The sequence below is a fragment of the Penaeus monodon genome, chromosome 2 (genome assembly GCF_015228065.2).
Source record: "Penaeus monodon isolate SGIC_2016 chromosome 2, NSTDA_Pmon_1, whole genome shotgun sequence".
Taxonomy (NCBI): Eukaryota; Metazoa; Arthropoda; class Malacostraca; order Decapoda; family Penaeidae; genus Penaeus; species Penaeus monodon.
The window spans coordinates 2,134,438-2,146,937 of NC_051387.1; the positions used below are offsets into that span (position 1 = coordinate 2,134,438).

At 46.3% G+C, this 12,500-nt stretch overlaps 1 protein-coding gene across 4 annotated transcripts in view; it reads right to left on the reverse strand.

Annotated features, from left to right (window-relative positions):
- Nucleotides 1-12,500, reverse strand: part of LOC119580034 (tyrosine-protein phosphatase non-receptor type 12-like) — a 116,667-nt gene that overhangs the window by 5,993 nt on the left and 98,174 nt on the right. For 2 of the 4 annotated variants that reach the window (XM_037927934.1, XM_037927943.1), the window contains exons 3-11: nt 7,843-7,955; nt 7,205-7,303; nt 6,774-6,924; nt 6,302-6,507; nt 5,773-6,016; nt 5,533-5,631; nt 1,354-5,332; nt 1,002-1,202; nt 1-4 (exon numbers count right to left, since the gene is read on the reverse strand). The exon at nt 1-4 is cut by the window's left edge and continues 49 nt beyond it. In XM_037927934.1, coding sequence (XP_037783862.1) covers nt 2,964-5,332; nt 5,533-5,631; nt 5,773-6,016; nt 6,302-6,507; nt 6,774-6,924; nt 7,205-7,303; nt 7,843-7,955 — 3,281 coding nt within the window. In that variant the 3' untranslated portion in view covers nt 1-4; nt 1,002-1,202; nt 1,354-2,963. Of the gene's footprint in view, nt 5-1,001; nt 1,203-1,353; nt 5,333-5,532; nt 5,632-5,772; nt 6,017-6,301; nt 6,511-6,773; nt 6,925-7,204; nt 7,304-7,842; nt 7,956-12,500 lie in introns of those variants that run through there. The other 2 variants (XM_037927926.1, XM_037927951.1) reach the window with 2 other exon arrangements.

Consider the following 12,500-nt stretch of genomic DNA (forward strand, 5'->3'; position numbering starts at 1 on the left):
GAGCCTGGAAGGGAAAAATGCCTTTAGTATGAGTTACAGTGAAGAAAAAGATGCATCTTATGTATTACAAGATTAGTATCACTGTGAATTCAAATTAATCTTTTGTTCAGATATAACAATGTTCTTCTCTCTTTAGTCCATCTCTCCATGGATTTATTATACGACAAATGTTGTATAATAAATGTATAATGACTCCTTATTTATAGTATTAATGAAGATAATAAAAAATTTACAAACAACTACATAATAACGGCAATCTTACAATGGTATGGTGGGTAGCAGTGGGGGAGGGGAGGGGGGGAGGAGGAAGAGGAGGAGGAGGAGGAGGAGGAGGAGGAGGAGGAGGAGGAGGAGGAGGAGGAGGAGGAGGAGGAAGAGGAAGAGGAAGAGGAAGAGGAAGAGGAAGAGGAGGAGGAGGAGGAGGAGGAGGAGGAGGAGGAGGAGGAGGAGGAGGAGGAGGAGGAGGAGGAGGAGAAGAGGAGGAGGAGGAGGAGGAGGAGGAGAGGAGGAGGAGGAGGAGGAGGAGGAGGAGGAGGAGGAGGTGATAATAATAATGATGACTAATGGTAATGATTATGATGATAATTATGGCAATGACAATAACAACAACAATGACTATAATGTTGGCAATGGTAGTGGTTATGATGATGATGGTGATCATAAATTCATTATCATCATCATATCATCAAAGTAACAATAATAACTTTTGTTTCATAGTAATATGAAACAATAAAATAAAAGGAAACCATCTCACATGAATTACTTAATCTCAGTAGATAATCTAATATTGAAAAATTTACTAAAAAAAGGGTTCAGCATTGCTTGACTGGAAGCTGGATAATTTTAAATCCAAAGATTTAATTTAGTAAACCATTTACTCCCTAAATGACACACTACAAATGACAAAAAAAATGTGGTGCACAAGAAAGGGTGATTTATCTTTTTACACATGTGAGTAAAGAATCCCAATAGATTCCTTTTGGTTTAAGAACTGTACTCACAACGCCTATCACTGTGCATGTGTGAAGATGGCTCAATAGCACTATGCCTGGGTAAGCCAGCAGTTGAATTCCTCTTTATTCTTGGAGGAGCAATAGGTGCTCCTTCTGAACCTCTTGAGTCATTGCTACTGCATGCACTTCCAACTTCTGTTCTAGGATGTGGAGCTAACCCAGGCCGCCTGAGTCGCACAGATTCTTCTCCTGCAAAAAATCACAACCTAGATGTAATTTCTACAAGACCATTATGACAATATATACAATCAGAATTAAGAATAAGAAATTACTAGTGAATTTGTAAATCAACTGCTAATATCTTTAAAAAAAAACTGACAAAGAAGTACACTATACATACCAACTATGGCAATATCTCCTATGATGTGGGCTTTGGGGGGTTGGCCGTGAGTGAAATTTTGGCGCACTACATTTGCGATTAGTGGAGGTGATGTGTAGGGAGAAAAACCAGCCTTGCCCATCTGATTTGAGTCTTGTCCTGATGTTGATATGGGAATATTTCTTTGTACTTGATTGGGTTTGCCACTTGTAAACATGGCCATGTTGTAATATGGTGAAGATGACAATGGTTCATGATTTTCTCTGTTCTGCTGTAGAGAATGGAGCGGATTGGGAGAATTACCAGGGGAAGTTCCACTGCCAAATCCTTTGGGTGGTGGTATATTATGGTAAGGTGTCGGAGATATTGTTGTTCTTGATGGAAGAGTGGCTGTAGACACTAAACTGTGGTAGGGTGATGGTGGCTTTGCCTGATTTTGAGAAAAGTTTGGGAAAGATGGTGAAGAAGAATTACTCCCAGGTGGTTTAGGCCTCACAGTTGAGGTTGCTATGGTACCATACAAGGAGTTTGCATTAATAACTGGCGACTGCTGCCCAGGTCTGGAGTCTGTGTTGTCTAATTTGCCTTCCGTACGACTATGGCGCAAAGGTGGTGGAGATCTTGGCTCTATTGGATCACAATTTCTGGTAGCTTTTGGGGGAAGCTGACCTTTGTTACTGGATGATAAAGTTCTAGAGACAGGTAAGAGAGGAGGAGTATTGACATAAATTGGCTCTTGATGTTCACTATCTCTGGATGATGTTGTAGAATGGGACTGTAGGGTGCTGTTGTTACTTCCAGATCCCTTAGAGTTTGCATCATCATCCAAAAGTCTTGGAGAGGCAGCACTCATTCTCACTGGTTTTTCCCATTCGATGCTATTAACAAGTGTGTGAAACTCTTCCAATTTTTCTTTAAAAAGAGAATCTTTATTATTTGACATCTGGTTAAAATTAGACCCATGATCTTCTGTTAATGGGGTCTTAACTTGCATATAAACACTTGAACTGCCTCTTTGCTGTGGAAGGTCTTCTCTCTCAGCTGGGACACTTGCTGATTTAGAAACTTGTTGATGTAACTGTTGTTGGCTATTGGGACTTGGGTTATTTTTCCTTGTCATGTGCTTTCCATTCTCAAACCAAATGGTCTCATATTTGTGGATGCTTCGGCTTGGCTCTGACTTTCCACTTATCTTTTCCTCTGGTGTTTTGGGTTCATTATGTGTAACAGGATTAACTGCCTGCCTGTAGCTGTTTCGACGTTCTCTGGTCCTCAGCCCTTGGGGTGCCACATTTACTTTACTTTTCACCTCATCTACATCCATACTTGTGTCTAGAGCTGAAGTAAGGCTTTTAGACATATCTGTTGGTTTGGTTACTTTCTTGGCCTCTTTCTCAGAAGGTTTTGGCATCAGGGATGGCACTGGAGATTTGTTGGTACCATGGAGGAGGTAATCCTGGCAGTCTAGATATACCTGCCGAGCAATCGGATCTAAATCCTTTTTAGAACAAAAGTCCTTTACATTCTCTGCTGAGTGTTTATTCTCTGTGTTTCTGTGTATTCTCCTGTCTTTAGCACCAAGCAATTCATAGTTGACAGTTTCAAACACCTCATCAACACTAGTACTTGTTTCACCAAAGTCCATTACCTTCATAGTCTGCAGATCCAGGGGTAGTGGCTGTGCCTGTAGTGCTAAGTGATCCTGGTGATGCTGAAGTAGACATGGGAAGGGATATGTTTTCTTTAGAAGCAGACTTATTGAGAGAACTTTCAGTCTTTGACTGTGCTGTAGGAATTACTTCATCATATACAGGGAATTTACCAGGTGCTCCTTTCTTCACAATTTGCGAATCCATATATATCTCTGTAGGATCTTCCCCCTCCACCGAATCTGACTGTGCACTCAATGTGCAGTTTGCATACTCATGAGGTGCCTTATTATCTCGAGATCCTCTCTTGGTTGGAAGAGGAACGTATACATACCTTGATGGTTCTTTTGTGTCTGTGTTGGGATTTCTTACTACCCTTGCATTAACATATTCCTTTGCGCCTGAAGTCTCTTGAGAGAGTTCTGTGGTTGGAGATGGTTTAGGAAGAGTAGCTAATGTGTGACCAGTGATACTTGTGTGCATTCTGTTATCTGTCATTTGGGATGAATACAGATTTTGGCTATTTGCAATGGATGTTGCAACTGAAGTAGATGGCATACTATCATTGTTAAGTCCCAAAGTTGCCTGTAGTTCTTTTGGACAGTCATAAATTGACCTATCCACTTGATTACGGTTCCAAAATGGTGAACCATTTTGTGTTGATGAGATGACCGGAGGTGCAGACTGTGGAGTATGTGGGGTGCCTGTACCTTGTAATGTGTTAACTGGAGTATATGGCTGCGGTGCACTGATATACAGAGAATCTGGAGGACGAGCATTACGAAAGCGCTCACCGATGATTTTCTTGGGAGGTATCTGTGGCTTCTGGTCCAATTTTATTTCTGGGATAGTTTGATCTTTAGTTTCATTACTACTTACACCAGGTTTTGATGCCTGTGATGTATTAGGCATCTGATAGACTGATAGTTTGAAACCTTCTCTTGGTGATGGAATATCTCCTATGAAATTGACACTGCCACTTTCTGACTTATTGAGTGAAAAGCTGTCTCCTTTCCCTCTATCTAAGCTGAAATAGGTATTAATATCTGCTTTCTTCCTTGTTAGTTCTGGACTTCTTGTAGAAGCTATGGTATTTGTGGACGAGTCTACAGGCCGAGCATATCTAAATGACTTGCTCTTTTTAACAGGTAAAGCAGGTCTGTCATCAACTCGAGCCAACAAAGCTGAATGAGAATTATCATCTTGGGAATCATTTAAGTTGTGGGTTCCTCTCCTTCGTGACAAGGGGCTGGTGTACACAGGACTAGAAGGTGGCTTGGCAGCACTTATAACAGTAACAGGCGCTGTTGATACAACTGCAGCTTTTGAAGGCTCATGCGGTGGAGGAGGGCAGATGTTAAGATGGCGTGATCTTTCTAACATTTCATATGCTTTCTTTGATTGCAAAGTTTCTTCAGCCCCTAAACTGCTCTTTCTCTTAATGCGAAAGCCTCCATCTGCATCTGGATGAATGCTCAGGCTAGTTCTTGATGTTACACTGCTAGCACTGCGAGACAGTCTGACTCCTGGAGTCTCAGCATCTCCTGCCTTTTCAAACAATTCCTTGAGCTCTGCTATGCTTGGTCGTCGTACAATTTCAGTGCTCTTAGTGCTAGTGTCCTGACTAATATGAGTGTTATCAACTACAGTGTGCTTTCCTTCTTCTAAGGATCTTCCATATGTCATCCCTGGAGAAGGTGTTCTGCTTCGAATCGGAGGGACTGGATTCAAATGATGTGCGGATTGCGACATACTCAGGCTATGCAGTGGCGTGGGAGTATGGTTTGGTGTATTTGAAGGTGTGGCAGCTGAGGATAAAGGCTGTGGGCTTCCCGACACAGAAGGAGTTTGCATGGTTCTCTGTGTAACTCCACCAGCTGGGGAGGAACCAGAGGGTTGTGCAACTTGCCGTTTGTGAGCCGCATTTTCTGCATCCTTTTCTAATTTTGATGTTGGGTGAATCCCAGGTTTACTATTGGATGGCGTGACTTGGAAAGGGTTGGGTGATAACTGTGAGAACAGATGAGATCCTCCTGGTGAGCAACTGGAACTTGTGACAGTAACTACAGGCTGGAGAGTGCTTGTAACCACAGGCAGAGATGGAGAGGCAGAGTAACTACGATGAGCCTGGTTAGCAGTAGGAAATGATACAGGGGATGGCTGAGGGACAGGTGAGCAGTGATTTTGGATGGGGGAGGGCTGTGGGATGGGTGAAATATGGGGGCTAGGTGAACAGTGCGGTGACACACATGAAGTAACAGGGGGAGGCTTGCAGAGTTTCAGAGGGAGTGGAGGAACAGGAGCTACCGGCCTCTCTAAACTATTTATGGGTGAACTCGATGCCAGGTAATCTGAAAAGAGATTTAAAAACAACCAAATGAATTTCAAATTTCGGAATCCCTATGTGTGCTATATACAGCATATGTACATGCAAAATGGAAGGCAGGAAGAGAATCAATCCTATATATTTTTGAACTACAAACATGGAACAAAGGATCTTTATGTCTACATATATTAATTAACATCAAATCTGTTCCTGTCATTTTTTTACCATTATTTCCTCTTGTATTTGAATATCGAGTGAGAGAGCCAGTTGGTGTGGATACGGCACTTGGGGCTGTTGTTGGTGGGGTTGGTTTGGCACTTTCATCTGGAGAAGAAATTGAATATCATATCTTTTATTCTCATTCTTAAAGGTGAATAAAGCTAAAACATTATCTTTACAAACTTATAGCTATTATCATCAATATTAAGGCAACAAAAATTCCCAAAATATGGTCAATGTTAATACCTTGCTTCTCAGGTTTCACATATAGTTCCTCATAGTCACTCTCCTTTTCTCTTAAAATTAGAGGTGTACCATCAGTAGCTATATTTTCATATGGGTGAGCATCTATAACCTTCAGTCTTTCCTTGAAAAGTTCTCGGACTGCTCTGTGCAAGAGAATGTACTGTTCCCTTGTTTGCACCATAGCAACACGCTGTCTACGCATCTCTTTTACAAGGCCGAAGAGGTTCAGATTTTCTGTTAAACGCTGAAAATGCATTGAAATAACTGTCAGTAGGAAATAAAAGATTTATGTTAACATCAAAATCATTTCAATGATAGTGTTTGCATTTATATACCTGTGAACTGTATGAATACATAAGTAACAATGCACACCATACCCATAATATTCATATTTTGGATAAGTGTATAATTGAATGCATACTTTGAGTTTATAAGCTAACAAACATTGTTGAATAAACTGAGCCCATAGTGACAAATGTTGAAGCATTTCATTCCCATTGTACCTTTTCTGTAACAGTAAAATACTTACCCCAGCTCTAAGCAGACCCCACACATAGTCAATTGCACAAATTGTTCCTGTTCTGCCACAGCCAGCTGAACAATGAACAAGAACAGGCAATGTCTCCGAAGCTTGACAGTCCCTCACCAACCGCACCATGTCCAGCAGTGGTCGGACAGTCTCTGGCACTCCGTGGTCAGGCCAGAGGACATAGTGGAACTGACAGATTGTTCGTTCTTCTGGTGGAAAGCGAAAGTAATTAGTTACATGCTTTCAAAACAGTTTACTGTCTGTTTGCTTTATTGGCATGAGAAGGGGTAAGTAGATAATACTTGTGTTTTAATTCCTGAAAAAAACTGTTTACTCTTCAGTTGTGTGTCCTGTTTTTACTAAGGGAACTGAGATCCTAACTTCTACTAATACTAAAGACAAAATGTTACAGTATGCATTGATGAAAATACTGATGAAAGTAGTATAAAACAGTTATAGAAACGTATATCACCTGTCTTGCCGGAGTCTGTGGGGTACTTGATCTTGAGTGTTCTAACCATGAAGTCTGGACACACTTGCCTGGCCTTCACAAAGGAAACCGTGACATTCCCAAACTGCCTCTCCTCATTTGTTGTGTTTACCCAATAACATTCACACTTGTGCTGGAAAAAGAAGTACAAATTGAGAGCATATTGATAAAGAGATGTCATAACTAAAATTCACAAAATTTTAACATAATGGGAGTAAAATAATAAAAGTGAAATAATGATATCACTTACACCTAAAAATACTAAATCTGACAGCCTCCCACTTTAAAAGACTAATGCAGCATATTACTTCAGGGTCTCTAAAACAAATATAGATACCCTTATTAACATTCCATTATATCATTTAAAGACACATCACATTGACCTATCTGAATCTCGTAGTTACAACACCTACCTTCCCTCCCTCCGTCTCGTTGGAGGCCATAATGATGACCTGGACTTCGCACTCCACCACCATCCTCCAGAAGTCAGCTGTGGTGTGGGGCAGCGGGCCCTGTGTTTGGCAAGTAGGACTGTTACTTATAATGTTTTTTAAACCCTAACTTGTGGGAGTGGGTGTTTGTGTGTGCCTGCATGTGTGTGGTTGTGGGAGTGAGTGTGGGTGCTTTTCTCAACATTTTAAAAAGTCCTTCAAAGAATGCACCTAAGACTGTAAACCGGGGATGTCGAACTCATGGCCAGTGAGCCAAATGTGGCCTCAGGATGGTCATGACAAGAATAATCATTAGCCTGGGAAATTATGACCATGCTGAAGGAAAGTTATAAATGATTAAAACACTGAAAATTATAAATTATTTTTTCTTCCATAATGGTAATAGTTTCATTTAATAAGTACAGTAAACTTTACATAATGATGCACAATATTAGACAGTTCTCAATAACGCAATCCTAGGATGCCAAATATGTACAATACCTTGGTTTGTACCTTTGCTGTCCCTAAAGATGATACCTGAAACAAAACTGCCCCTCAAAGGGTCATGAGCTTGGCACCCCTTCTGTAAACCAAGACAGAAACATGACAGACATATCTACCTGGGAGGCAATATATGCCCTGGACCCGCTGGCCCCGCGGATGTAGTTCCCATTGATGTAGTCGCTGCCTGGGACCCCCGGGAAGCTGCTCACCACCACTCGCGTGTAGTCATCTGGAATGGGAAACAGAGTAAATCTCTAAATAAGCCAAGATAGATGGGGGGTTTTCTTTATTTGTTATTATTACAGTACATATATACATGCACACACACACACACACACACACACACACACCACACACACACACACACACACCACACCCCACACACACACACACACACCACCACGCACATGCGCACGCACGCACACACACACACGCACCAGCACGCACCAACACCATATCATAATTACATAAACAACACGCAAGCATACGCTAGCGACACGCACATCTATACTTACAACGAACACCCACACAACACAACACACAACACACACACACACACACACACAAACACTCAACCACACACACAACACGACAGCACACAATCCCGCACCCACGCACGCACGCAAGACACAACAACACACACACACACCAACCACACACATTATATATCTTAATATGAACGTATTATCTATTATATATATAACTATATAATAGGTATGAGTGGTGTTGGGTGGTGTGTGTGGTGTGTGTGTGTTTGTGTGTGAGTGTGTATACAGAATATAAATTATCATAAGGACATACAAACTATCTTCACAGCACAGAAACGGGGGTGAGGGTCGAAATGTGTTCCCACACCTCAATTTGTACACCCATCATATGGTGTTACATAAAAGGATGGGTACTCATCAGTCACGCTGAATTGTATCTATATGGCTGGGTGTCGCCTGACAGCCGCATTATCCTCTCGTAACTCACAGCAAAACCGAGGTAGTGAAGTTGGCGTCGAGGGAACAGGAAAGGGGTCGCCGGCGTTTTTAGCAGAGGAAAGCAATACATACAGATGTATATTTAAATCTATATGCATGTATATGTGTGTGTGTGTGTGTGTGTGTGTGTGTGTGTGTGTGTGTGTGTGTGTGTGTGTGTGTGTGTGTGTGTGTGTGTGTGTGTGTGTGTGTGTGTGTGTGTGTGTGTGTGTGTAATGATAGATAGATAGATAGATAAAAATATACATAAATAAATATAGATGTAGATAGATAAGTATAAATATAGATGTGTGTATGTATGTATATATGTATAATGTATGTATGTATGTATGTATGTATGTATGTAAGCACTGTATATATGTACGTATGTACAATGTATACATGTATATGCATGTGCATATATATGTGTATCTATCTATCTACACACACACACACACACACACACACACACACACACACACACACACACACACACACACACACACATACACACACACACACACACACACACACACACATACTGTGGGAGGATTGCATATGTAGTTCCATCTTCGGTTTAAAATATGGCGTATTTTACGGCTCTTCCTTTCCTTCCTTTTATTTGCATCTTTCTGCTTCTGACTTCCAAAATACATAAATACACATATAACCAACACCACCACCACTACTATAATAATAACACGCACGGAAAATAGCGAAATATTTAGAATAGTAATTCCGCCACCGCCGACCACCTGTTGGCTCCTCCCCTCTCCTGCCACGCACTTCCCCTTCCTACCCCCTCCCGATTCTTCCCAAACTCGCTCCTTCCCCTCCCCTCTTCGTCCCCCACCTCCCCCTCTCTCCCCCACCTTCATTCCCTATCCCCTCCCCTCCATTTCTCCCCCTCCCCTTTTTCTCTCCCACCTCCCCCTCTCTCCCAAAATCTCCCTATCCCCTCCCCACCTCCCTCTCCCTCCCCTCTTCCTCTCCCACCTCCCTTCCTCCTCCCCCACCATAATACCCGATCCCCACCCACCTGCCCAACGCCACAGGGAGGAAGAGAGAAAAGGCAGTTCGTCGCAATTAACATTCTGCCTCATAAATAGCCACCCACGGCCTATAGTGAAGTCCCTCTCGATGGCACTGACGGGTTACTTATCTATCCCGACTGCACACATTAGGAAAAGCTACCGTGTCTTTTCACATAACATCACATTGCCTAACATAACATAACATAGCATACTATATTGTAAACCATATCGTACCATATAACATAACATTATATAATATAACACAATATATATGATGTAACAATAATATAATATACTAAAAATTATATAATATAATGCAAATGACAGAGTCTACCATATGCCACACCATATCAAATGTAAAAGTTACGTGTGTGTATGTCTGTGCATATGAATATATGTGCGCGTGTGCGTATACGTGTTCAAGCACATAAACACATAGCAGACAGATTGACAGATAATCAGATAGACAGCCCGAGAGCCATGAAAGAGAGGGAGAGGGAGATCGGGAAAATAGTCCTCGCTCGACCGGCCCCGCCCGATCAAATCGCCGCCCGACACGCAAGCACCGGCCGCGCGGTTCCCCCTCCGTGTCCTGCCGTCATGTCCGCCCCGAGTGACGACCGTGACGATAATGACACCCCGACGCCCATATCCCGGGGGGGGGGGGAGTGGGAGGAGAGAGGGAGAGGAAGGTGGGAAGGAGGGAGGCAGACGAAGTGGGAGTGGGAGAGTGGAATCGGCATCAGAGGGAGAGGGAGAAGGAGAGGGTAAGGGAGAAGGAGAGGGGGAAGGGGGAGACGGAAGGAGAGAGGAAAGGAGAGAAGGAGGGAGGGAGGGAGGGAGGGAGGGAGGGAGAGAGGGAGAGAGGGAGGAAGGGAGGGAGGGAGGGAGGGAGGGAGGAGAAGGGAGAGAGGGAGAAGGAGAGAGAGAGAAGAGAGAGAGAGAGAGAGAGAGAGAGAGAGAGAGAGAGAGGTGCCCATCGCTCTCATGCACCAAGCCTTGAATCTCGCCAAACCACGCACGACGGCGACCCCTCCCAGCAAGGCGCAGAGGAGGCCTCCCCGCCCCGCCGTCCCTTCCGAAGCCAAGGAGCCCAAATGAAGCCCTAGAGGCGAGCGACGGAAGCGCCCACTTCCCTCTCACTCGCTCCACAGCCTCCCTCGGCACCGCCTAATAGCACACACGAGGTGGCGAAACTCGTTCTCCATATTAGTGGGCGCCGGTTCCCGCCAGCCCCGGTCCGGCCGTGCGTCCGTCCCACCGATCTCTGCGAATTGCGCGGGGCGTCCATGGAGGCCAGACGTGGCGGTATCAAGCAGCACGCGCGTGACGGCACTGCCTGATGGAGGTGCGCCCCACACCAGCGCCGCCTGCGTGAGGTGCGGCCAAGGTGCGGGCGGGGAGATCTGAGGCCACGCCGCCGGAGTGCTTGAGGTACAGCCGCCTCGTTTCTCATCCGCGCTGGAATGAAGACCGGCTACTGGAATTTCTTTACGGCGAGTGATCCTATCTTGTGCGCCTTCGTGGAATATGGCAACTTCATTTTATCTTTATTTATCTATTATTATTTATTTTTAAATGAAAGTCTTCTCTTGACTTTTATTTCTTTTTTATGCTTTTCGTTCGAGTTCAAGCACACTGTAAAAGTGAATTTTGCCTTTGGCCAGGTTGTTCCAGACCCAACTTTCACTCGGCGTTTCTCATCATGGATGGGGCCAAACAGCCCCACCGTTCACTGCCACAACGTTTTTTTTCCCGTTCACACCAGCCGCTCGTCTCCGTCCCGTCCCCGTCCCCGTCCCCGTCCCGTCCCGTCCCCGTCCCGTCCCCGTCCCGTCCCCGTCCCCGTCCCCGTCCCCGTCCCCGTCCCCGTCCCGTCCCGTCCCCGTCCCCGTCCCCGTCCCGTCCCGTCCCGTCCCGTCCCCGTCCCGTCCCCGTCCCCGTCCCCGTCCCCGTCCCCGTCCCCGTCCCGTCCCCGTCCCGTCCCCGTCCCGTCCCGTCCCGTCCCCGTCCCCGTCCCCTTCCCGTCCGGTCCCGTTCCGTCCCCCGTCCCCGTCCCTGTCCCCGTCCCCGTCCCCGTCCCGTCCCCGTCCCCCGTCCCGTCCCGTCCCGTCCCGTCCCGTCCCGTCCCGAGTCCCCGCCCGTCCCTGTCCCCGTCCCCGCGCCGTCCGCGAGCTCCCCTCTCTCCAGCCCCGTCCGCTCCCGTTGCCTGCCGTGCCGTCGCGCCGTCCAGGTCGCCTGCCCAGTCCGCCTCCGTGAGCCCACGTAGCCGCCCTGTGCGATAACCACACAGCGCAGTCCCTCCTACACGATCCGGTAACCGTCGCCGTCGACTGTGTGCGGCGCGTCTCCATCGAGTGCCCCTTATTGACGTCCACGCGGGCCCCGTGTCCACCTTGCCTCACGCCGGTCCCTCGCCAGTCGCGTCCGTCCCCGTCACCTGTGCCGTCGCTTCCCGTGCCGTCCGTGCCCGTCCGTCCCCGTCGTCCCGTCCCGTCCCGTCCCCGTCCCGTCCCGTCCCCGTCCCGTCCCCGTCCCGTCCCGTCCCCGTCCCGTCCCGTCCCGTCCGTCCCGTCCCCGTCCCCGTCCCCGTCCCCGTCCCAGTCCCCGTCCCCGTCCCCGTCCCTGTCCCCGTCCCGTCCCGTCACGTCCCATCCCGCCCTGTCCCTGTCCCCGTCCCCGAAAGCCGACAGCGAGCTAAACCTCTCTCCAAAGCCCGTCCGGCTGCAACCAGGTTAAGCCTGGCTGGCCAGGTCGGGGCGAGAGAGGCTGCCT